The sequence below is a fragment of the Solea senegalensis genome, linkage group LG20 (genome assembly GCF_019176455.1).
Source record: "Solea senegalensis isolate Sse05_10M linkage group LG20, IFAPA_SoseM_1, whole genome shotgun sequence".
Lineage (NCBI taxonomy): Eukaryota > Metazoa > Chordata > Actinopteri > Pleuronectiformes > Soleidae > Solea > Solea senegalensis.
The window spans coordinates 13142273-13167962 of NC_058039.1; the positions used below are offsets into that span (position 1 = coordinate 13142273).

At 42.7% G+C, this 25690-nt stretch overlaps 1 protein-coding gene across 18 annotated transcripts in view; it reads right to left on the bottom strand.

Moving 5' to 3' along the window:
- Positions 1-1905: 1905 nt before the first annotated feature.
- macf1a (microtubule actin crosslinking factor 1a) overlaps positions 1906-25690 on the bottom strand; it is a 200950-nt gene continuing 177165 nt past the window's right edge. For 6 of the 18 annotated variants that reach the window (XM_044052296.1, XM_044052300.1, XM_044052293.1 and 3 more), the window contains 32 exons: positions 24618-24626; positions 23137-23362; positions 21666-21892; positions 21452-21574; positions 20932-21033; positions 20740-20841; positions 20459-20632; positions 20169-20324; positions 19672-19869; positions 18820-18948; positions 18292-18474; positions 17567-17722; positions 17268-17474; positions 16599-16718; positions 16334-16503; positions 16090-16249; positions 15488-15682; positions 15124-15396; positions 14837-15025; positions 14626-14737; positions 14376-14527; positions 13743-13905; positions 13473-13627; positions 13215-13289; positions 11606-11623; positions 10746-10863; positions 9790-9852; positions 9269-9301; positions 6789-7006; positions 5277-5399; positions 4517-4625; positions 1906-4068 (listed from right to left, as the gene is read on the bottom strand). In XM_044052296.1, coding sequence (XP_043908231.1) covers positions 3830-4068; positions 4517-4625; positions 5277-5399; positions 6789-7006; positions 9269-9301; positions 9790-9852; positions 10746-10863; positions 11606-11623; positions 13215-13289; positions 13473-13627; positions 13743-13905; positions 14376-14527; positions 14626-14737; positions 14837-15025; positions 15124-15396; positions 15488-15682; positions 16090-16249; positions 16334-16503; positions 16599-16718; positions 17268-17474; positions 17567-17722; positions 18292-18474; positions 18820-18948; positions 19672-19869; positions 20169-20324; positions 20459-20632; positions 20740-20841; positions 20932-21033; positions 21452-21574; positions 21666-21892; positions 23137-23362; positions 24618-24626 — 4677 coding nt within the window. In that variant the 3' untranslated portion in view covers positions 1906-3829. The remainder of the gene's footprint in view (positions 4069-4516; positions 4626-5276; positions 5400-6788; positions 7007-9268; positions 9302-9789; positions 9853-10745; positions 10864-11605; positions 11624-13214; positions 13290-13472; positions 13628-13742; positions 13906-14375; positions 14528-14625; positions 14738-14836; positions 15026-15123; positions 15397-15487; positions 15683-16089; positions 16250-16333; positions 16504-16598; positions 16719-17267; positions 17475-17566; positions 17723-18291; positions 18475-18819; positions 18949-19671; positions 19870-20168; positions 20325-20458; positions 20633-20739; positions 20842-20931; positions 21034-21451; positions 21575-21665; positions 21893-23136; positions 23363-24617; positions 24627-25690) is intronic. The other 12 variants (XM_044052307.1, XM_044052297.1, XM_044052308.1 and 9 more) reach the window with 10 other exon arrangements.

Consider the following 25690-nt stretch of genomic DNA (forward strand, 5'->3'; position numbering starts at 1 on the left):
CAATCATGTTTTATATTTAGATATGATAAAATAAAGACTAAGTCATATAAATAACATGGGTTTAGTTCACTCGTGACCACAAACAACATGTACATTTGAATTGTGAGCTTTAAATTTGAAAAACTGAAAAAAATGGTTGACAGCCTTAATTGGTAAATAATTTAAAGAACGGTGGTAAGTTAAATTAAAAAAAGTTCTGTGAAACTTAACTCACACTTTCTTTTTTCAGAGTAATTCGCCATAAATCATTTGTTATAGTTTTTATTTGTTTGCTGTATAACAGTAACACGTTTTCACTGCCGACATTGATATTTCTGACTTCTACTTCTACGTTTTATGACTTGTAATGAATTCTTTTCCCTTCTTTTCCAACATTAAAATTCAGCCTCTTGAGTCCACAGTTGCAGACGTGTGTGAAGTGTCGGGTTGTTTTGCGTTACGCTGCGTAACAACATTTCCCGTTGAGACGTTCATTAGCGCGACGAGCTGACTTTGTTTCAGACCCAACACAAACACGTGTGAGTCTGAAGTCCAGAGAAGAAACGCAGGGAAGAAATGAGTCAAATCTGGTGGTTGAGGCTCAGGCCTGCCGTGGCTGCAGTGCCAGCTCCTGTTTGTCTACTCTCCTCTTCAAAGCCGCCGGGGACTTGTGGTCACTTTGAAAGGCATGAATAACACTGACCAAACCAGAGTGACCACGGCTCAGTCTGTCCTGGCTCAAAGGGCGAGTCCCAAATGCCAGGAATTAACGCTCGGACCATTTTTGTTTTCCTTTTCTCTGCACATCTGTCAGCCCTGTCTGCTGAGAGAGAGATAACAGGGAGAGGAGATCAGAGGAGCGAGAGGGACAAGATGGAGGAGAAGATGGGGAAGAGGAGGAGATGGAGGAGGAACAAATGGAGAAGAATAATTAGATGTGGTAGGAGGAGGAGGAGAAGAAGAAAGAAGAAAAGGAGGAGAGGGAGAAGATGGAGGAGGAGAAGAAGAAGGATGAGGAGAAAAAGGAGGAGAAAGAGGAGGAGACAAAGGAGGAGGGAAGCCCTGAGAATCCAGCCAGAGAGAAAAGTGGCATTCCAGAGAAACAGACGTGGTGGAACAGAGTGGGGACTGTCATCACACAGAGGAGCTGAGATGACAGATGGACGACAGGGAGGACAGACGAAGATGGATGGAGAGCGGACAGAAAATGAGAGGCGTGTGTGTGTGTGTGTACACACAGCTGCTGAGGGTGGACGCAGCAGAACCTCACCATCTCCAGTGAACCCACTGAATAAACAAGTTATTTTCAAATCTCAAGTCTCAAGCTAGGACTGAGACGAAGAAACTGACAAAGAGAGAAATAAATAAATAATGAATACAACTTTAGAACACTAACACCACCTCCTCCTTACAACCCACAGAGGAGAGGATCCAGGCGGGTGTGTCCTTATCTCCTGCAGGATAATTATGTAGAAACGTCCGGTCACTGCCTCTGAGTCTGTGATCAGATGTATGCGCACACGCGCGCGCGCGCACACCAAATTCCATAGAGAAAATCTACGTTTTTATCTCACAGGGACACAGGAGCTGCTGGTTGACTGCTGCCTCGAGTAGTAAGTTTCCAAGCACAGAAAAGACAAAGTAAGACGTGTGAACTTACTGATGGACGCAGCAGTGGATCAACAACTCCACGTAAAATCATTGATTTTCTCTATGGGATTTGGTGCAGGAGAAAAAACCTCAGTTTCTCGCCATCGAGAGTTTACATTTTCTCTGGAAAAGGGACAATGAATTTCACAAGAATTTTACAAGAATCTGTGTTTCAAACGTTGGAATACATTTGAACTAATAATTATTATCATATCTATGATTTTTCAGCCACGATTCACGACTCCATAAACACAGTGAATGAAAAGACGAGACCGCTTTACTGCAAGCATATTTTAATACAAAAACAGAACAAAAAAAGTTTAGAATTTTAGTTTTTCGTTTAACTTTTACACAATTGACTCATAGTAACAGCCCCGCCCCCCGAATGTTCTCATCATCACACAAGCACAGCATCAAAAAGTGGTGACTCTCCTCCTTCACCCTGAATCTCCTCCTCCTCTTCTTCAGAGAGACAATAAATAAATAAAAATCACCTTAAGATGTTTTCTTTCTTTCTTTCTGACTATAATTTCATTTCTTTTATAAACTTCATCTCTTACATTGAGAAAACATGGGTCAGACACTCGGGCCCCGTCATCGACGAGACATTTGAAAAAAGCCTAGAAGAGACACCGGCGGCGTGGGGTGCTCTCATTGGTCGGCTCTGCCCCAGGACGCCTGTCATTCATAGTTGTAGTTCTCTCAACATGTGAAGGGCAAACCCCTTTGGTCATGATCTGGGAATAATAGCAAACAAATAAACAAAAAAAACAACAACAAGGCGAGCGAGTGAGAGAGCGGCGTCATGTGCCAGACGCGCTAAAACAAACAAACAAAAAAAAAGAGTCTCTGTCGCCGTCGACGATGATATGACATGTAGCTGAAAAATAAATACTTTTTTGTTTTTATCCAAACTAAATAACAAAACTGGATTATAAATTAACCAGAAAACGACGAGAGGAGAAAAAAATTGACATTCGCAAAGTAAAATGTTTGCATACAGTGACTCAAGTCAATGACCTTTAGTTATTATTTATTGAACACACACACACACACACACACACACACACACACGCTTCCTGCATGTATGTTTGTCTGGGTTGCTAAGGGTAACGCAGTGTCGATGTTAAGGTGGAGCTGCAGAGAATGAGATGATCTTAGTGCATGCTGGTAGTTGAAACTCTGCGGGTTACACTGACGTGTGTGACTGTTAGTCGCCATAGCAACAGTCCTGCTGTGGTGTCGTGCGTGTGTGTGTTTAGACTGTTACGGTGGCGTGTGACAGGAAAAAAAAAAACAATGCTGCCTCCCATTTTTCGCATTTGAAAAATGCTCAAACACAAAGTTAAACACACGATGTTAAAGTCTCCAGCGTTTTCTGTCCTCGGCTGCAGTCGCCACCGTCCGTCCTCGGAGTCTGAGTTCGGCCGGTGTGTGTTTCCCGCCTCCTGAGTTCCCCACATGTGGCGTCTGCCCCTGCAGATCTGCTGAGGTGAACCCTTTTTTTTCTCTTCACCAACCAGTCCAGAGGAAGCGACATGGCAGTCATTGCATATTTTCTTTTTTAACTCATCGTTGAGGCATGTGGCCCACAAGCCAAAATAATTACCCACAATTCTTCTCTTTTTTTTTTTGTCCTGAATGTCATTTGAGCCTCTTTTTTTCCTCCTTTTCGTTGTGTTTTTATATTCCTGGTGGAGGCGGCAGCAGTGGCGGAGGCGGTGGTGGTGATGGTGGTTGTGGTGGTGGTGTTGTGTCCCACTCCCTTTCACCGCCTCACAGTGAAACTGTGCGTGTGTGTGTGTGTGTGTTATAAAGCAGTTTAACGACGTTCGGCGTCGCTTGCGTCTGATCGCGGCAGACGCGTGTAACACTAAATAAGGCAGCATCAAGTCCAGTCCGTGGATGGTTTGGTTCCTCACCGGTGTAGGGAACAGTTGACAGAGGAAGCAGGAGACTGGAAGGCAAACTGGCTTCACTTCTTCGAGAGGACGCGTCAGGTTTTTGTCCTCGCACACTTTGACCTGGTAAAGACAAAACCAGATCTTCTCTCCTTTTTACTGTTTCAGTCAAGAACACGGAAAGAGTGAGAAGGAGATTGGACTCGTCGTTCCACTTCCTTCTTTCCCTGATAAACATCAGTCAAAACTTCAGCTCTCGTCCCGCGGATGGACGGTCACACCCAAAATGGCGGTCGCTGTTATTTCTTCGCAGACCCCGGAGTCTTCGGGCTCGGAGCCTTCTTAGAGATGGTGGGGATTTTGGATGGTTTGGCACCGCCCCCTGGTCGTCTGGGCGTGTCTGAGGTGTCGGAGCAGACGGAGCGAGCGTCCTGGAGCTCAGATGCGTCCGAGGCGTCGCTGCCGCGGCGACTGCTGGCTCTGCTGCCCGCCTGGCTGCCGGCGCGACTAGTCGCACCGCTCGCTCCTCGCTTTGGTTCTGAACGGAAGAAGAACAAAAAAAAGGAGTCAAATACAGAATATATAAAATATAAATTTTATTTAAAACCAGGTCACTCTGGTTGGTTTGATCATCACTTTGGTAAAAACTGAAAAATCTAGATAAATTCAGTCATGGAAGGGAAAATTTCCAGAAAATGTCCTTGTGAGTCCCATGTAACAGATTGAGTGAGTAGGCGTGTCTTAACACAGACTCCGCCCCTCTCCTGGTATCCAGAATCTCTCCTGTCTGTAGTCTGTAAAATTCCAAGAAAAGTGGATCCAGCTCGAATGAGCAGGTCAAAGTTTTCACACGAACCCGTGCATATTGATATCTAAATAACCTTCTAGCGCCACCATGAGGTTAACATTAGGTAGATTATTCTAAATCTGTACTTGGCATGACATTTCTTTGCTTCAAAGCTAAAACTGGTTTAATTTCGCCTCACCGCTCCGTCCTGATTTACTCGTGTGCGTCGTTCCTCCGTTCTCTCCGGTCAAAGATCCTCGACTGGAGTGAAACGTCGGCCGCTTTAGTTTGGACCCCGACGCCGCCCCCTGCAGGAACACACGGGAAACATCAGCTGAGCGGAACTCCACTGTGCAGCTAATGTGTCACTACGCTAGCAACAGATAAACACAGCTCCTCACACTGACAACAATACATGAATACAACACACAAAAATAGACACAAACACACGTTATACAGTAAATATGAATAATTTACTTGACTTTTTCATTATAAATTCATCTTTTGTTCCATAAAATGCTGTCCAGGACTTCATCTTTTTAAATCTAGACTGATATAAATTGAGAGACTTGATGATATAAATGTCTCGTTTTGTCTGAAACTACTTTCTTCTTTCTGCCAATCAACTCATTGATGGATTAAATAGTTGTTTCAGCTCCAAATTAAACAAATGAAACGGTTTAAAGCTGCAAGACAGAAAAGAAATTATGATTTGCACATAAACCCAAACAAAATATATCATAAATGTAATCACAATGCCGTTTCTAAGTATTTTTTTGAAACTATTAAGTAGGGTTTGACATTAACTTCAAAACTGGCCGTTTTGAAGTTTTCACTCGACAGCAGCAAAAGTAAAAGTGAGCACATGGTGGCGTGTGAGAACCCGGGAGTGTGCGTTAGTGCATTAGCGCGGGGACAGGGGAGGTGGGTGGGGTTTATTTGTGGGGTGAGTGTGTTACCTCGTGCCCAGGAGTGATGTGGCTGTGACCGAGATCTGGGCAGCAGTGGCACTTGGTTGACGTTGGAGTTTTACTGTGTGCCAGCCAGGGTTTGGCATAGTCACGAGAGTGAGTATGGGAGGACTGAAGGAAGGGAAGGAAGGGAAGGAAGGGGAGGAAGGGAGGAAGGATAGGGTGGAGAGCATAGCAGCGTAGGAGACAAGCAGGTGAAGGGAAGGAGGAATCGATGGAGGCAGTGGTTTGATAGCGAGGGAGTATGTTTTTATCAGAGCGGATGATTTTATTTGATTTTTTTAAATTACAGTGAATTGGAGAGTGCAGGAGGAACGATGTGAAGCAGAAACAACAGGAACGAGAGGAAAAAAGACGACAAGGTGAAAGAAAAAACAAAAGGAACAAAAAATAGAAATCACAGTTAAGGATGTGGTGATTTCTGACAACAAGTAAACAAGGTGGATGACAACAAATAAACAAGATATAACACGCACACACACACACACTAACGTCATGCTTTTTAAGACAATAACAAACTGTCAAATGAAACACATCAGATGAAGAATAACAGTAATGACTACATATGATCTGACTGACACCACAGGGTTTCATCACACGACGACTTTGAACGTGAGGATCGATTTAAGCTGCTTCCTCTGAAAATAACTTTTCCTGCAGCTGCTCACGACGACGAGTAAACAAACACGAGACGGTGTCACTTACAAACAACTGTGAGTTTTATGTGTTTGAAAAGTTGCAGGTGCTGAGAGTCGGACATTTTTGTGTGCGTGTGAGAACGTTAATGTCCACAAAAGGCACAAAATAACTTTTTCCACTTCTTCTTCTTCCAGCTCCCAAATGTACACTAAAGGTTAATGTCCGAGTGAACTCAGGACCTAAATATCATATCATATAAACTGTTCATTTGATAAGTTTCAAATAATCTTTAATAATTACTTTTAGAAATATATATAAATGTATATATTCATTTAGTTTTATTAAAAGTGCTAAAACGCTTTTATAAATGGCTTAGGGCTGCAGAAATCAATTGCTCAATCAATTACTGAATTAGTCATTAAGTATTTAGATAATGAATTTGATTGATTAAATGTTTTTTTTTAGCCATTTCTAAAATGTGAATATAGTTTCCTTACTCCATATAACAAATAATGTAATAATAAAATAAAGAATTTTTTGGCAACATTTTCTCACTGATGAACATTTTTCAACATTTTATGGACCAAATACCTACTGGATTAATCGAAAAATAATCAACACATTATTCCATTATGAAAAAAGTCTGAGTTTCAGCCCTAAAACTGCTAGAAAACGTAGATATGGATGCAGAGATTCATTATTACTGAATCTATTCTATTACCAGTGAACCTGAGATGCACAGAAACATTATTACATAATGAGAGAAACAGAACATAAATAACTACATTTAACACAATTTATTCCCTTGCAGGTAAAAACATATTATCATTTATCCAGAAATCAGCTGAACTCAGCTCTTACCCTGGATGATGCAGAGGCTGTTGGTGTGGCAGGGGCGGAGGGAGCGGAGGGGAGGGAGGCACCGCTGTGGGAGGCCGAGGAGGACGATCGGGTGGGGGAGGCGTTTCTGGAGCCAGGTTTCGAGCGTCGTCCCCGGGAGCGGAACGCAGCCAGGCCTGTCGTGGCTCCTTCGGGAAGGATGAACTTCTCCCTCAGCTCCAGGTTTGTACGACCACGAGCTGATGACAGAAACGGGGACATTTAAGAGGGTTTGTCTGACGTCTCCTGACAGTTTTCCTCCAGCAGGGGGCGGCAGAGGTAGCGAGCAGCGTGAGGGAGAGTCAGGGCTTCCTTGGCTGCAAACATCACAGCACGTGCATGTTTTTTGTGCGAAGAGCGGATGTTTGGGGGGGAGTGGAGTTCTGAAATAAGTGCACCACAGTCGAGTTGTTTTTAAGTGAGTGAGTGAGTTTCTGTGCAAAAGTAGAGATAAATTAGTGAATCTGATACGCAACGAAAGTCAGAGAATCGCCACCTTGTTTTTTGTGTATGACATGTCTATAAGTTGGAGCTAACCATTTCCAGTTCTTATGCTAAGCTAAGCTAATCAGTTGCTGCCTGTACTTTCATATTTAAATTTCTGATGTGAGAACAATATTAATCTTTTATCTAATAGCAAGGCAGCTGACTGTATAAACAACGTGTCTCCACTATTGTTAAAGAAAAAAAGTAATGTTGTTGACTTTCATTGCGTATTTGCTTTAAAAAAATATCTGACAGTAGTCTCTCTTCTCTTGTTTTCTTTTTTTTTAAACATGCATTCCCATTTGAAGTCCTCTTTTGCTGTGAAGGAGCATACACAGTTCAGCGTAGCGTATACACAGTATGTGTATAAAAACACTGTCATGCCTGGTTTATGTTTATGTTTATCAGGAGAAGGAGTTTCTCCCGTGTCTTTAAAAGACACTCAGCAGCATTCTCGCACAGAAAGTAGTGCAGCAGCGCTAGCAGACAACAAAAAGGCGGGAAAAGCGAGATAGGTAGATAGATAGATTGATAGATAGACAGATAGGTAGGTAGATAGACAGATAGGTAGCTAGATAGACAGGTAGGTAGATAGACAGATAGGTAGGTAGATAGACAAATAGATAGAGGATGGAAATAAAACAAGATGGAAAACTGATTTAAAAAAAGAAGAAAAAGGGTGCTGCAGCTAGCTGTAGCAGCAGTGCAACTCCTAGCCACCGTCCTTAGCAACTAAACAGCAAGGCCAGTCAATTAAATGGGTGCACCCTGCAATTATGTCCCCTATCAACGCCTGCCAGCCAGTCAGCCAGGTGCACCCTGTAATTGTGTATCCCACCAACCAGCCATCACATTTAAAGGAGCTGCGCTGGAAGCCAGCTTTATTAGAAACCCAGGCTGGCCACGCCCAGGTCTTACACACACTCACTGACTCTTTACAGTTACACAGACGAGCATTTACTGTGTTTCTGAGAGAGGTCAATGTAGGAAAAAATTTAAAGTGATAGTTCAGGTATTTTTTGTATGAGGCACCATCTTCGCCAATGGTGGTCACTTTCACTGAAAACAGACTTTAGCTACTTAAAGAAGGCTTACTTACTAAAATCTACATCTACTAAAGTACACAATATCTTAAGGATATGTTTGTTCCTTTATATTGCCACTGAAGAGCCTTTCCTGACTGGAAACTGAACTGTCTATGTTGATTTGTTTCAGATTTGTTTCTCTCCTGCACCAAAACCCATAGAGAAAATCACTCATTTTACATGACAGCACAGAGGAGCCGTTTATCCACTGCTACCTCCATCAGTGCATTCAAATATGTTTCTTAGGATTTAATTAACTGACACAAACCCAACAAATGAGGCAGCATTGTGTCCCTGTGAGCTAAAAACGCTGATTTTCTCTATGGAATTTGGTGTGAGAATGTAGGAGGTTTACAAACACCAGTTGAAAGTTAGAAAAGGCTCTTTAACAGCAGAAAACATATTTGTATGATACCGTCAACTTAAGCAGGCATTGTTGAGTGGCTAAAATTAGTGTTTCTCATTGGCAGCCATGTTTTCAGTGTCCCAGGCTAGTTCCTGGTGCAAACAGTGAAATCAATGCTTTGCCTCATACAACCACACCAGAACTATCACTTAAATTAAAAAAAAACTGTTGCAATGTCAGATAATCTAGAAAATAGTAAGTTGAATTAAAATTACATAGAAAGACCAGGGTTTGGCCAAATCCTGCTTTTGTTGTGAGTGAGGAAAGCATGACGCAAACATGGCACACAGACAAGATGATGTCAGTGCCTATGCACACAAACCTGACCACAGTTATAAACTGTACACAGACACACACACATATATATAGACACATAGAAGACAGCTGTGATTAAAGATGGGGAGTGACAGCTGGATGAAAATGGACGAATGAAGAGCGAAAGAGGTGGAAAAATGGAGTGAGACACAGAGACGAAGTGTAGATACCTCGGCAGCAGAAATAGCCAGGAGTGACTGTCACTGAGAGACACAAGAGACAATGTGAAATAACTGCATGCTCATGGTGGGATGAAGAAAATCACACACACAAACACACACGCACGCACGCACGCACGCACACAGACACATACACTCAGGTGAGATGAGTATCACTGAGTCCTGTTTAAAAATTATGAACATGTCAGTATTTCAGAGCTTGCACGAGTTCGACAGCCAGGGAGGAGAGGGGGTCAGGAGGAGAGGGGAGGAGCAGATAGTGAGGACACATAACATTCGTCAGGTGATCATCGTCAGCGAGGCACAGCAACATGGCCAAACCAACAAAACAAAACAAAAGATACAGAGAGGAGAAGAAAAGAGAGCAAAGAGAAGAATCTCGAAGAGAGGGAGAGAGAGCGAGAGAGCGAGAGAGAGTCCAGGTGCAACATTAAAAAAGTGACCAAAACACAGCAGATGATGAAAACTCGAGCGGTTAGAAGAGAGTGAAAGAGATAGATGAGAAGTCCAACCTATACGAGATGAGATGGAGCTACTGGAGTCGGAGCGGAGAATCTTAAGTCCGGGATATTGCACTGGGGAAAGAGAAAAAGGAAGAGAAGGGGGGGAGGAAGAGGGGAGAGAACCGAGGATCATGCACCATGCAATACTACTGTTATATTTAAGAGAAAATTTGAAAAAATAAGAACAGGACAGGACGGAGACTGAGGAGAGAAGAGGCTGTGAATATACAGAGATAACACGTGATGAGTTCCTCCAGGATCGACAGGATGGGACAGATTTAGGGGAAGAGACGTGGAGAGAGAGAGAGAGAGAGAGAGAGAGAGAGAGAGAGGGGGGGGAAACACCGTCTGACTGTAGACGTCACTGGAAACAAACACTGGAGGGAAAAAGTGAGACAGTTTCCTGCTTCACCTGCTGACAAACTGCAGGTGGTTTTGTGTTTTTATTCCTGGTGTCAATGTGTGTAAACGCATAAAGAACGATTTTGCTTTCCTAAAAAGAAGTGCGATGTTTGTTTGACTTTTTTCACGTTTTCAGGATTGTTTTTGGCCTAACTGAATGAATGATTTCACAATTAAACTGATAAACCATGTTTTTCATTTCAGTGTGTTTTTAAGGTTGAGATCACTCTACACTGAAAGGTAAAAGGGAGTTTTTTGAATGTTGAACATAAGAATCTTATCTTAAAAACTGTTTTGTCACATTACCATTATGTTTTATAATTATTATTACTACTTTTACTTTATTATCATGATTATTTTGTATCATACATTTCATGAATGCCACCTAACGAGCCCCTAAGATCTTTATTTTTTTTTAAGAATTACATATTTATAATTATTTCTATTCTTCTAAATTGCAGTGATAAAATAAATGTAAATGTAGAGTATGAAACAAAAACGTGTGACAGAGGAGAAGAAAGAGGATGTGATTATGTGTGTGTGTGTGTGAAAACATCACTCACCTCGGCACGGATCATTTTTGACCAGGAATTCATCCAGAGCCATCCAGCCGCCTCCGACTCGCACCATCACCGTGCTGCGCAGAATCCTCACCAGACGAAGCTGCTGCGAGTCGCCGAACTGAGGAGGTGAAAGGAGGAGAGGAAGGAGAAGGAGGAGAGAAAAGCGACCCAGAGAAAGACGAGGAGAAAGTCTGTGAGTAAAACGACAGTTGTTTTTCCAGAATCACACCAAACCGGACGGATAATCTCCTCTACTTCATGCATTAAAAAAATAAACATGCACTGCCAGAAGTTTAAGAGTCAATCTGCTGATTGTCAGCCCAGGTCACCCAGCCGCCAAAAATATGATCATCTAAAGTCAGAGAAAATAACTTCTAGATTATAGATTCAATCTTTTTCAAGATTTTAAATTGAAAAATGATGACATTTCAACCCACGCAGCAAAGCAGAAGTCCAAAGCAACACCAGCACAGAAGGAATTTTCTGAGTCTCTCTCCAAGCAGCTTGATTTTCTCTCCAGCCTCAGTCCAAAGCGCACTATATATCACCCAACCACTAATTACCACTTCAGCCATGTCGCTGTCGCCTGCCTTACATTGTGCAATTTGTCACTTTCAACACCAAACAAATCACAGTAAGAACACGAGTCAGGACGGTGAAACCTGCTCACACGTACGCCACAAAGACACAACGGGAGTGTGCTCCTCCTCCTCCTCCTTCTGAGATTTAAACATGATTATGATAGAATTACGGTGTGTTTTTATGTGTGAGAGGAGAGAGGACGGCACTCCATTGGTGGGTGACGTGTGGAGCAGATTCCACAACGTCCATGTCATGAGCAGCGTCACTTGTCACTTTACCTGGTTCCCGAGGAAGAACTACAATAAATCCAGCAGACGCGGAGCAGAGGAACACGAGGAGAAAGAAAGACAGAGAAGAAAGAGTGAAACATCATGTACAACTGAAGTTTTCTGATGTACTAACAGCTGAGTGTGTATGTCTGTGTGTTTTTGAATATTAGTGGCGTAAGCAGACAAGATGCAGTGTGCTGTTGTAAGTGAGATGGGAGGTGACGACAGGGAGGTGTGAATTTAGAAAAGTGAAGTTAAAACACACACAGAAGACAGAAGACAGAGAGGTGCTGTACATTCAGCCTGACCAGTGACCAGTGTCCTGCACTTTGACACCGGAGCTCATTACCCAGTGGATAATGACAGAGTGGACACACACACACAGAGAGGTAGTGATGGTCAATCCAGGAGAAGCTGCTGAAAACTGTGAGGGTTAATGGCACAGATACACACTGACTGCTGGGCATAAACATCTAGTTTATATATTTTTATATCATGGTATTTCACATTTAAAAGCTCAAATATGTATCACAAGAGGATTTATGGGCAGAAATTTAAAATACTACCCATAAGTAAGTTTGTATAAGTGTAGAATTTTGATTTCCATAGCCATAAACGAGGGCCTGATATTTCATGACAATCGAATCTAATGCAGCTTTGAAAGAGTTAGAGAGGAATGTTTAAAACTGTCATTTTCTTCACTTTTTGTGTTTGATTTCTTTAGGTTTGCAGTGAGCAGCTATGTGGAAATAAGCAGGAAAACAAACAATTGAAAACAAGTGATTTTACAGATTTATTAAAGAGACACTATGTCCCATTCAATGTAGGCCTGCTTTTTTGCCTGATATTCTCATCTGAACAATGTCAAAGTCAGTGCTGCTCACACTGGTGGCCTCAGTAAGTCACCTGCCAAGATTGAAGCCTGTCGAACAAACTGTTAGACAGTTATGGGATCAACAGACCGACGTTCTTTTCACTTAAAGATAAATGTTAATTTAATTTACACTGTTTGACTGTTGTATTGACTGGTATTTACTTTTTCTGGTGTTAAAGGTCAATAAAAAATTTGAATGAAAGAGAATTTGAGCTGTAGCTCTTTGATACCCAGCAGTCACACGTACGCATGAATGTTAATGTTGTGGTGAGGACAAAGACGGGTCAGCTGACAGTCCTGGAGTTCTGTGAGGCGTTCATTCACGTGTTAAAATCCTGTTTCATGTTACTGCGACTTGTTATGATTCAGACGATTCACAGGATGACACCATGATGGGACATGAAGACATTATAAAGTGCTGTGAGGGTTAAAGTTCAGGAGTGTGTGAGCTGTTCACTGCTGTGTGATGAACACATGAACAAACACAGTTTGTGCACACTGAACAAATAAAGTCAAGTTACAGATTCACAAGTGTTAATAAATCTAGCAGAAATTAAAAATTGCAAATAAATTTGCCAACAAAAAAAAATACATTTGTAAACAGTTGACCCCAGGTCTTTTAACAATCATACATCAAACAATTATAATAATAAATGTTTATATTCTTTTGTGACAGTGTCTTTACCGTAAAAACATGTTTCTTTCTTTGTCGATTCTAAAACTGATGAACTGAATTAAACTTACCCGGTACTTGTTCTCTCCTATCTGCTCCACCTGGAACCTCTTGGCACATTTGCACTGAGCCACCTGTCGCGTCACCTGCACAACAAACAAACAACAACCTTTAGATTCACATTCTATAACCGTGACGTCAGCGTACGCTTCAGCTAACTCTGGCTGTGTCATGTCTGGTCAATACTGTCTCGGGCTCGGCGTGTTCGAGCCTTTCTTAAGAGGACAGACTCAGTTAATCGGACATGTGTTGATTTTATAACTATGCACCTCATCCTCTATCTTGTCGGCATCAGTGGTTGGTCTGTACGCGTCCTTGTTGGGGTGGAGCGCAGCGACAAATTCGTAGTAGTCGATGTAACCGTCTCCATCTCTGTCAAAGATGTCTGCCACCGCCGTCATCTCCAGCTTACTGGTGGGAAACTCTGCAACAAAGAGGAAAACAAAAGACTCCGATATGTAATCTGGACTATATTTATAAATGAATAAATAAATAAATAAATATTCCTCTGTTTTTATAAACTCTGACTCATAACTTACTTGAGGCCAAGATGCCGTCGATAAACTCCTGCCGCGTAATCTTCCCGTCTTGGTCCTTGTCGATGCGTCTGAAGAAATCCATGACACGGGACTTCTTGTGGTTCATCCAGCGCATGTACTTCTTCCTCCACACGTCAAAGTCAAAGTTGGCAAACTCTCTGAGCTGAAAGAAGAACACGTGTGTAATGTCAGAGTGATAAAATGGAAAGGTAAACACAGCTTTGATTGGCCAGGAAAGTAGCTTAAAGCTACAGTGCGTAACTTTTGGTGATTTTTTGTTGCTGTCATCGTCTTCGTTGATGTTGTTATTCTGCCTCTGTTTGGTCAGAAATTAAGTTACATTATTTGTTTGCCGTTTCCTTCATCTGAAAACGGACTGTCAAGCAAAACTATCAGGCCTGACTGATAGAGGTGGAGACAAGAAGCTTCTGAAAGACCAGGTTTTTTGAGCAGTAGAATTCACTTCTGAAATCGTCTCACTTTATGAACACCTGTGTTGTTTCAGCAATGTTAACACCATGTCACGTAGAGCATGTCATTTGTTTATCTTTGAAAGTTATGCACCACAGCTTTAAATACAAGATTTTATAAAGTTATTTTACTCAATTTATGGTATAAATATTAAGATAATACCTCCTCGAGTCTGTCCAGAGCGTCGTTGAGTTTGCGCTGGCGGTCGAGAGCGAGCAGCCACACTTGCTGCCAGCGCGCACACAGCTGGTTGAGACGTGGGTTTCCTCCTGAGAGCTGCATGGCTGCCTGCTGATGCTGCTGCTGCTGCTTTCCTGTGGAAGTCACAAGAGATTTAAGTGTAAGTGAGAGTGAGCCAAAAGTGGGAGATCATAATATTTGTGCGTGAAAAGGCAAACACAGGTGGACGTACGAGCTCCTCTCCTCTCTGACAGGCTGCTGGAAGCCTCTGCTGGTTTCCTCTTGTACGTCTTTGTCACTTTGTCCACGTCGGGCTGCTTCCTCGTCATCTCCTCCATAAACATCTGAGAACAACAAACACAGACCGCGATGAATACAACTGCTAATGGATAACACACACAAAATACTTCATTGTGGGATATAAGGGTAAAATATAAACCCACCTGGTGTTCAGTGATGAGTGTTTTAAGTTGAGGGATGTCCTGAGGAAGCGCCTCTGCGTCGCTCTGGACCAAAGTGGTCTCAGCGAACTGTAACCATGACAACAGCTCCTCCAGCAGGTTGGCGTTGTTGAGCACCTCGGTCAGAGCTGTTTCTAGCCGCTGCTCGTGCTGCTTCGCCCACGTCAGCACCTGCAGAGTGAAGGCGCTGATTTACAGGAGGTCTTTATATGCATTAACCCGTGAAACACTGTTTCACCAAAGCCTTTCTAACTCCGCCTCTCTCTTACTTCTTCAAATCGGGCTCTGATGATGGTGATCCAGTGTTTGATGGTGGTGATGGAGTCCGGGTGACACAGCGTCAGGATTCCCTCTCCCATGCCCGCAGCTTTGTTGACATCCGTCCTCTTCTCCTCCACCGTGCCCATGAAGTCGCGGTGCGTGTGCAGCAGCGCCTGCAGAGTCTCCGCCTCCTCTGGGAGGACGCCGCGGAAACGAAGCGTTTGCTCCGCCTCTGAGAGCCACTCGAGGATCACCTGCACCGACGTGCGAAACTCCTCCGCCTGATGGAGAGAGAAGGTAACGTGAGAAAAGAAGAACAAAAAAAACAAAGGACAAAGTTGTGCGTATGATCTGTGCAGCTTCTTCACTGACCTGTTTGAGAGCGTGCTGCAGGCGTGTCTGCTTGGTGACGGACAGAGCACACACGGTTTCCCAGCGGTTGGTGAGCTCCTGGAGCTGAACTTTGACCCAGGCGGTGTCATCGCGGCCGGTCTCCAACAGCTCCCGGGCCGAGCGCTTCAGAGCCTGAATGCTGCTGGTTCTCTTTCCGAGCTCTTTTTGGAAAGCCTGTGAGTTTAGATGTCAGAAATTGAACAGTGTTATGAGGGTGGTTACTCATTTTAAAGGAACAATAGGTAGATTTTAACGCCTCACAGCTAAATCTGTAATATGACTCAAGGCTTTGGCCAACCACAGGGCGGTTCAGTGAGAGGAAGTGCTCCTATTGGCTGTTCTCTGCATCTACACAAAATTCGGGTCCTTTTTACAGAGCTGCAGTACCAACAAAAACATCCAGAGTAGACTCTACTTTTCTTTGCAGTATAGGATGATTTTGTTGAGATTTAAATACAATTTTATATGTGGTAAGATCTGTGAGAACTGTGATCCCAAAACATGAGTGTTTTTGTTTTCAACCTGTGGCTGAAACCTAAAAATCAACAGAAACTCTACTCAAGTCTGTCCCGTTTACACACCTTATGTGAGTCCATGAGGTTGGACACCAGATCCAGGTCTCCATGGACAGGCTGATCTTCAGCGAGCTGAGGTTCTACACGGTACAACCAATCGACGAGAGCCTGAAGAGCCTCTGCAAACTGTCCTGATAACAGCAGAGCCTCCTCCAGCTTGTGTTGTCTGGACAGAGAAGAGAGAACAGAGATTTTACTCACCTTGTTCATATAAAAATTCTGTTAGTTATAATGAGAGTTATATTCTGACCTCTCCACACTCTTGCCACAGACGGTGTCCCACTTGTCGCGGACTTCTCCGACCAGGTGATCCAGTTTCTGAGTGTCAGCAGGAAGCTGAGCCTTGTCCCTCATGGCTTTCCCAGACCTGACGGTGGTGTCGTACATCGGCTGCTTTGAACCCAGGGCTTTCTGAAACTCCTGCGTGTGTGCAGACAAACAGGGATGAGGATGCAGACTGTAGATAAAAAAAATCATAAAAAACAAAAATAAAAAGGAAAATCTGGATACAGTACCTTGTGTTTGGTCAGCTGTATTTTGATCTTGTCCGGCTCGTTGGAAATCTCCAGCTCTGAGTCCAGTCTTTTCTCTGCTTCTTCCAGCCAGTCTGTCAGCTTCCTCCAGGCCTCGTGGAACTAAAGAAAGAGTTAAAAACATTTGATAATCTCATACATTCATAATCAAATTCAGTTATTTACTGATAAATGACGTGAACGTAATCCAAACTTGCTTAATCAGCAAGTGAGTATTAATATATGAAGTATTAGAAAACTAAATACGATCACAGCCGACTAAGGATCAATCAAAATTAAGCTGATTACACTTTGAAAAGCAATGAATGAAGGATATGAATTTATATGGAATAAGGTTTCAGTAGAATGTGCAGTAGGTCTGAAAAATGCAAAAATGCAACTTCTTCAAAAAATGCAGATGAGAATTTAGTAAGAATGACATGTTAAATGAAGATCTTTGTGCTTTGATAATTGTCGTTTCACTTTAAAAAGTGATTTAAAAACAATGAATTGTTCAGATGTTCAAACAGAAGTGTGATCTTTAATGTAACGCACAACAGTGATGAGGATAAACGGGACAGATGGAAGTCAAGAATTGTCTGTAACATATATTAAATTAAAGTAATTTAGGAAAGACAACCGTCGTTGTCAGTGTAATTTTTTGTTAAATACCTGTTTGGCTCGTTTCCGAGCTTCATCCAGGTGTCGGCCGCGGTCCAGTGACCTCTGGACCAGCTTGTCCCAGCGAGCCTGGACGCTGAGCAGCAGGTTTTTGATGAGAACCACGTCCTGCTTCAGGCTGGCAAAACGAAGCTGAGAGCCGGCTTTTTCCAGAGCCAGGACCTGCTCCCTGTGGGTGTTCACCTCATTCACAAACACCTGGACACACACACACAGAAGTCTGATTATAGGAATCTTCAAGTGTGTGAAACAGTGTTTTCTCACGACAGGAGTGTTTTTTAATAAATCACCTTGTGCTCATCGATCTGGAAGAGCACAGTGTCCAGGATGAGGCTGGGCGGCTGCGCCATGTTCAGGGTCTGCTCAGCCTGAGTCAGCCAGTTGATGGTGTCCTGCAGGGACGTCTGGAAGCCTGTTGCCAAGGAAACAGCCTCGTCCAGTTTTGCCTGTCAAACACAGATGAAATTAAAGCGGTTAGCGCCTCAGTTGTAGAACAGAAACTGATCAGATTTTGCCTCGTCCCCCACAGATGACGGAGACAGACGAGTCAACGTGCTGCCTCTGACCTGCAGTTCAAAAGCAATTGTGACCTTGAATCAAAAATAAATGTATTTTATTGGCTGTTTTTCTGCATCTACCCTGGTTTCAGGTTATTTTATGGAGCTGCAGTACCAACAAAAACATCCTATGCTGCAAAGAAACCTAAAAAACGTAGAGTCTAAATGAGACTTGGACAGTAAACATGTGTCAAGATCATAGACTGTCCATAAAATAGGTGTCACATGTTAAGAGAGTTTGCCTCGTCCCACACAGATAATGGGGACAGTTTTGACAACGTGCTGCCTCTGACCTGCAGTTCTAAAGACATCGAGAGCTTGAATCTAAAATAAATTTAAATCATTAATAATTCAAAGTTAACAAAACCTACTCTACATCATCTGACAAAGATCACATGCAGGACATGAGCAGAATATAGGAGATTAAGCGAGAGAAGAAAAGGAGCGGGGAGTCTCACCCTGCGGTCGTCCATCTTGCCGTTGAGGCTGGCCCACTTGTTCTGCAGCATGGCCAGGTTCTGCTGGGTCTGGGTGGTACCGAGTCCTGCCTCCTCTCCTCCTCGAGCCAGGAGCATGGACTCTCCCTGGTCCAGCAGGCGATGGTACTGGTCTGCTCGCTGAGTCAGCTGAGCCTGAAGCTCCTGGAGAGCAGAGAGAGAGACGACGGACGTTACTCAGCGAGACTCGGTGTAAACACTGAGGGTTTCACTTTACAACAATAGATGTTATTAAACTTTCATAGCCACCGTATGCCGCAAGTGTCTCTGTGTATAAACACATGCGTAAGCTTATACTCTGAGAACCTTTGCAAGTGAAATTTATTTGCTCTTAAATATCAGTTTATGAGGAACTGTTTCCTTTTACAGGAGGCAACAAAATATAAAATTCAAGGTGAACATGTTAAATGTTTCAACATGTTTCTCAGCGTCGGTGTGAATCCTACGTGTCGTTTGTGTGTAAACTGGTGTAACATGACTCGCTGTTACCATGTGCTGCTGGAGCTGCTCTCGGGCTGTTTCAGGGAGACCGCCTGTTGGTTTGGCGGCTGACAGTTGGCTCTCCGTCCTCCTCAGCCACTGGAGGAACTCCTCTAACTCACCATGGAAACCTTCAGCCTGCGGAGGAACAACGGGTGACATGAGTTCAGTCATTTAGAATTTAATGAAGAGCTTTAATCACATTAATTACTGCTGGTGCTGTTCATACTGCTTTCAATCCTATGTAAAAAATGACACAATTCATAAAGAGAAGAAAAAGAGGGAAAAATTATTCCTAGTATTAATCTGTGCATTATATCTATAATAACCCTCTACCACTGCAATGTTACATGTTCGTTTCCATAGAAAAAACCTTATTTTATGGTTATTATATTCTATTTCTAAATCTCGACCTCTTTTGCTGCTGTGACTGAAGTCAATTTTCTGGCCTGGGATCAATAAAGTCTAATCAAATCAAATCTAATCTCTACATGCTGTACCAGTGATATACGTTACAGACGGTGTAAAAACAGCAACATGGTCTAAAAAATAAAACAAGTCAAAACAGGTTTTTAAAACTATTTCCATGTCCACGGTGCATTTATCAAAGACGCACCATGATATCAAAAGGGGTCTCGCTGAAGATCAAGTGTTATAGTAGTAATAATTTTATTATGGTAAAACTGTGCATTAGAATAAAGACAGGAAACTTGATTGTTTTGTGTCCCTTCTTTAAATAATTTCTTTAAACTAGTTTGTTGCCATAATTCAAACACAATGTCAAGCTTCTTAGGTTGCCATGGTAATGCATATACACACCACTGAAACAAATAACTCTGAGTACTAGTTTGATGGGAGTACCTGGTGCAGAGCGGCCTCCAGCAGCTTCTGCCGCTCCTGCGTCTTGAGCAGGAGGTTTTCCCAGCTCTGGTTGAGCTGATCCAGCTGATCCCTCAGGTGACTGGCTTCATCGCCAGGCGACGACTCCAGCAGCTCGGCTGCGGCGTTGTTCACCGTCTCCACTGTGGCGTGATGGGACAGCACGTCGTTACGCAAAACCTACGACAGAGAGTGAAGAAGAAGGAAGCTGTGAATGACACTAATCTGACAGAGGGGAGTAGCACAGAGCTGAACAGAAGATATTTGAGTTTAAATCGACAAAGAAGGCTTGTTTTATTTAATGTGTCTGTTCAAAGAGAAGAAAGAACGTCAAGGCCAAAAAAAAGTTCAGTTTAAGGGTCAAAATCTTTAAGAAGAAACTACATTTTCAAATGTACAATGTGCACTGGAGGTATGAGTCACACGAAGAAGGAAAAAAGGTTAGAAGTCTCAGATTCTTTCTCTGGATTTAGACATACGTGGTGTTTGGCCAGCTCGATCTCAATGGCCTTGGGGTCGGAGTTGACCGGCCGCTGAGTGTCCAGTGTGGTGTGTGTGTGGCTCAGCCAGGCCTGTATCTCAGACAGGGCATGTTGGAACTGACCCAGAGCCAGCAGAGCAGCCTCCAGCTTGTGCTGTGGTGGGAAAGAAAAGACACAGACGTGTGGGCTTAAATATAGGAATTGAAATACTTTCACTGAAATGAAAAGCAGCTGTCAAATATGCTCGACTCTACAGAGTTTCTTTGAGCCAGATGTGGATTCATTACCTGTCTCTGAGTGATTTTATCTCCCAGGTTCTCCCACAAGTGGCGCAGCTCAGTCAGTGGCTCCTGGATCATGTCCCTGTCCGTTTGGTCTGAGACTTTCTTCAACATCAGCTCCCCCTGGTGGCACAGCTTCTCCATGTCAATCTGCTGCTGGTAAACCTCCACCTTGTACTGCTGCTCCGGGCAAATGAAAAGATGAGAGAAGCAGAAGTAAGTTGGAGAAGAAGAACAGATAAAATAAGTAGGATATGGACAAAAAAAAGAGAAACTCGTGTCTGAACCTTGAGCTCTTCTATCTGCTGTTTCACAGTCCCCAGATCAGTTCCCACAGGCGGCATGTCACACAGCTTGATCACCGCGTTGTCCAGGTAATCAAACATAGACTGGAGGTGATACAGAGTGACACAGATAAGATAAAGCAAAGAGAAAACCTGTAATGTTTATATCGTCTTCTCCATTTCTGATGAACAAACCTGCAGTGCATCCTGGTACTGCACGGAGGCCGTCATGGCCTCCTCCAGTCTCTCCATCCTCTCCCTCCATGTCCGATTCAGACCTTCCCACGCAGCGTTCATCTGAGAGAAGAAACAAGGACAAACACATTTAGATAAGAGGCAGTTTTATCCAGTTTTTATTATTTTTTTTCACAGATCAATCACGTCATTTTAGATGTAGTTTTATGTATATGCTCAACATGGACATAAAGCTGCTATGTCCTATGTGATTTATTATTATTTTTCATTTGATTGGTTTCCTTTTTCTTTGATTTAGATTGTTGGTATCTATTTGGAAGCAAATGTGGCGATCTATGTCAATTAAAGTGAGAATTATATGAATTGTATGGGGACAATTTTAAAATCTGATTCAGCCAGATATGTAAAAATCTGGTTTAATTTGCATTTTAAAACCACTTCCAACGACTTTTACAATCAACTTGGATACCAAAAATAAACAAAAAATTAGATTTATTTTCTGGCAGTTTGAATCTTTCACCTCATCGATGGTTTTCTTGACTTCTGGTTTCTCCGTTTCTCCACAGGCGAAGATAAGGTCAGCCCCGAGGGTCCTGACAAACTCCAGCTCCTCCCTCAGGCCGTCCGTCTCTGCCTTGATGGCCTAGAGAAAGAATAGAAAGAGCTGTCATTCAGACGTTTTTATTCCTCCCTCCAAGAGTCTGAGTGTTAATTCACAGACTCAGTCTCGGTACCTCAGCAGCTTCAATCTGCTGCTTGATGAGTGAAGGGTCCACACCGGGATCCTCCAGCTCTCTCACGATGTCCTGCGAGTCTCGGAGCGTGCTCAGGAGCGCCGCCACGTCGGCCCAGAATTTCCCAGCCAGGTCGAGGACGTCGTTCAGTTTGCCCTCCCTCTCCTCGGCTCGCTGCCGGATCTCATCCCACAGAGATCGCAGGCGCAGGAGGCGGGTACGAACGGCTGGAGGACAGAAGAGAAGAGAAGAGGGCGAAGGGGTGACTTTTAAACAGACTGGTAGAGAAAAGTCAGTGGAAAATTCAGCATTGTCATCGAATCACAATGTTTTCTTTGTTTCAGTTTGCCATCTAGTGTCCAGTCGTGGTTAGTGAACATCTTTATCCATCTACTCCCACTTTCCCTGCACACACAGAGTCCATTCATGTCCATGTGGACGCCTGGACATTGTCAAAGTCTTTGCAGAGCACTTTGACAAAAAGAAAAACATGTTTTGTTTCACCATGTGGCGGCGTTGGAGTCAAATCTGAAGAACAGCAGTGCTGACTCTGTGCCAGCGAAACACTGACTGTCGATTGTTCAGTCAGTGACTGAGTTGGACAACAGCCCATGATAGCTGTCAAGTTTAATATTTACCAACCAGATTATAGAAGCGTGTTGTGGTTCTCCCTCATTTCTGACTCAAATAAATGAACTAAAACAGACACACGCTGGATGTCTGATGCAAATATTAATCATACAAAGCACATATTTCATTATTAAGCAGTTTTATTTTTTTGACCCTACGTATTTGACGGATAAAAGCATTAAAGCTGCAGTAGGCAGGAATCTATACATAAAAAAGTTGATTAAGTTGATTGGAGAAGTGTTGTTTTTTCTCTCAGACTACACGTTTTTTTTTTATGTCTGATCGATCATGTCCAGACGCTCTTCAATGAAAGAAACTGAATTATATTCTTAAAGCTGCATTGTTTTTTTTCAACTCTTTCTTTCAGTTTCTTAGTATCATGGTGTTTTTGTTCCTGTGTGAAATTATTCATTATACATCAAGACTGACAAAAACAAGGAGGAAGCGCAACAGCAACAGCACGGTGTGACTGAAAACATCCAGAAAAGTGGATTTTCCTCTCTTATTGCACCAGATCAGCTTGGCATAATATCAGCAGGGTTTTGGTAATTCCTAAGAATTCCTCAGGGGGGCGTCAGACACTTATCAGTGAAAGACATGTGTGGACTTTTGTGAAGATATCCTCTCAACACTAACACTATGCCTTCACTTGTGATTGAGAGAATAAAAGCCTCTTTCATTCCCACAGTGTGTCATTTAACCCTAAGTGCTCGCGCAGCACAGATCTGTGTCACAGGTGCACCCTTACTGAAGTGCCGTGGGTGGGGAAAAAAAAGGATATTCAACACTCTATATTGTACATATATTCTTGTACAATAAGAATATTGTGCTGTACAATTACCCTGAGCAGCGGGATCGTCGTGAGCGGCTCGTCCGATCAGCTCCTCTCCGCGGGCGCACAGGGCAGAGAAGCTGGGCAGCAGTTTGTCCAGCTCCAGCCCCTGAGCTCTGTGCTCCGCCAGCTGCTCCCTGATCTTGTCCACCTCCGCTGCCACGGGGGGAGGCTGCCTCAGACGCTGCACTGCCCCCTCCAGGGTCTCCAACAGTGGATCCATCTTGTCATGAAACTGAGGACGGAAGAGGGAAAAAGTTATGAGGAGGAGGAGGTGGAGGAGAGAGCATCTGGGATTTTTGATAACTGTGTGACATTTTGAAAGTGGGATAGTAGTGATATGTTATGTGGGTGGTCAGCCATCTGTGGCAGACTGCTTTAACTCCAGAGACGTTTAAAAATTAAAAGACTCCAGAATGAATAAAAGTACAGACAAAAGAAAATTCTAATTAAAGCCAAATAGTTCTGAGGTTCAATATCTTACTGCTTCACTCTCATAATGTCATCCAGGTTGTGTAACTCTGACAAAACTTCACATAATCTACCACACAAGAGGGAGCTACAATGACATTTCAGTCCACTTTTCAGGACTCGGGGGGACATTTTTGGACAAGAAAAAACAACATCTCACAGTGTAATTCCCAACTGGGTTAAAAATGCTTCATTACACCACAAAGTCCATGGAGCCAAAAAGGGGGAAAGATTGTTTCTCACACAAAATGGATGACTAGTTTCAAGGATCTAAATCTGAGACTAAAACAATCATGACAGAAAAAAGGGACATCCCAGGTTTAGACGAGGTTTAGTTCTTGCACAACAAGGAGTCAGATATTCTAATTCAGTTCAGTCCAACAGCTCCTCAGGTTTGGCAAACACATGATTTGGATCAATGATAAGATCAATGAAGCCACAAGCAAGACTGAAGTAATTAGAGTTAAGTGGTTATTGAGTGAGAGTTATGAAAAGCAGAAATTCCCCCTGGAACGCAAAGATGATTATAAGGAACTCAAAGCTGCAGTGCGTAACTTCCCCTTTTTGTCTTTGTAAACACAAATGCTGTGTTTTTCATCTGAAAACAGGCTGTGACAAGGAGAACTATCAGACCTGACTAAGGGAGTGTTTGTGTGTATACAGCAGCAGTGCAGGGGCGGGTGGAGACATGATGCCTAGTGCTTGCTCATTGTGTGAACTTCTGGGTTCCTCTGCCTGAAATTAATTGAATTTGTTTATTCTCCTTCTTTTTTACTTGTATATATATATATATACTCCTGTGTATATATATTCCAGTGTGGGAAATGTCACAAGATCTAAGCTTAATCAATATTGTGTGCACCACCGTTTTCAAAAGAGGAATGTAATATTAAATATTAAACTTTATTATTATTATAATTGCTTCAGTGCTGATCCACGTTTCATCATTTGACCAAAATCATGTGACGTGGCCGCAGCCTGTGAGCCAGTTTGACCTCTTTGTCAGTCCGTGATCTTACCTCTACCAGCTGGGTGATTGCAGTTAGCAGTGACCATGGAGAAAATGGTGGTTGGGTGGGTGCAACACACACAGCACATCCACAATGAACGAGGAAGTGGGATGGAGGAGAGAACGAGATGCAAGGGATGAGGGGGACGTTGAACATGAACAAGAGGGACATTGAGGTTACGTTACAGGATGAGGGAGGAGAGACAAGGATGGGGGGAGTGGGGGGAGTGAGGGAAGAGGACAACATGGAGGTGCGGGTGGACGAAGAGAAGGAGCAGCACGTGGATGGAAAAACAATAAGAATGAGTTAAATCAGAGACATGCAGTACAGTAAAATAATAATGTTACTCCAGCAACAAAAACAAATAAAAAACTAAAATAAATGTACAGAAATAAATATATGATCTCACACAACCTTCTGAGGTTCTGGCGTCAAATGAATTGCTTTTACTGCTAAACAATTTTCCTGTTTGGTATGGAAATCATTTTCAGTGGCAGTGTTGTATTATAAGCAGCCAATATTATGGAAGCCTAACTATTTAAAAATAGTTAAAATGAATTAATTTAGTTTTTTTATGATCAAGACTAATGTTGGTTATGGACATTTTTGTACTTAAGGTGCTGAGAGGGTAGCTTTTTTTTAAAAACAAAGTGAAACTACACAAAAAAATGAAATGTTGTAGGATGTGTTATTAAATGTTATTGTGAAACTATGTTTGAAAATCTTAACAAGACACGTTCTCATAAGATATTACACTTTTAAAGAGTAAAATATACAAAACTAACTTTGCTTTAATTGAACGTGTGAAAAAGTATAAAATCCTCATTATAATTTAGTGTGAAACAACCAACAGAGACGAAACCATAAGCACATAAAACTCATGCTGTTAAATTATCACACTGGGTGTCAGTGTTTTATTTGGGGAAGCAGACGCGACAAAAACAGGTTGTAATTGTAAACAGACCTGGGCCAAAACATTAATGACCAATTTTCCACTGAGATGCAAATGGTAAGAATTTAATTTCAAACATGTGTCAAAGCCTAAAATCAGTGTAAGAAAACAGTTAGACACAGGTCTGCAG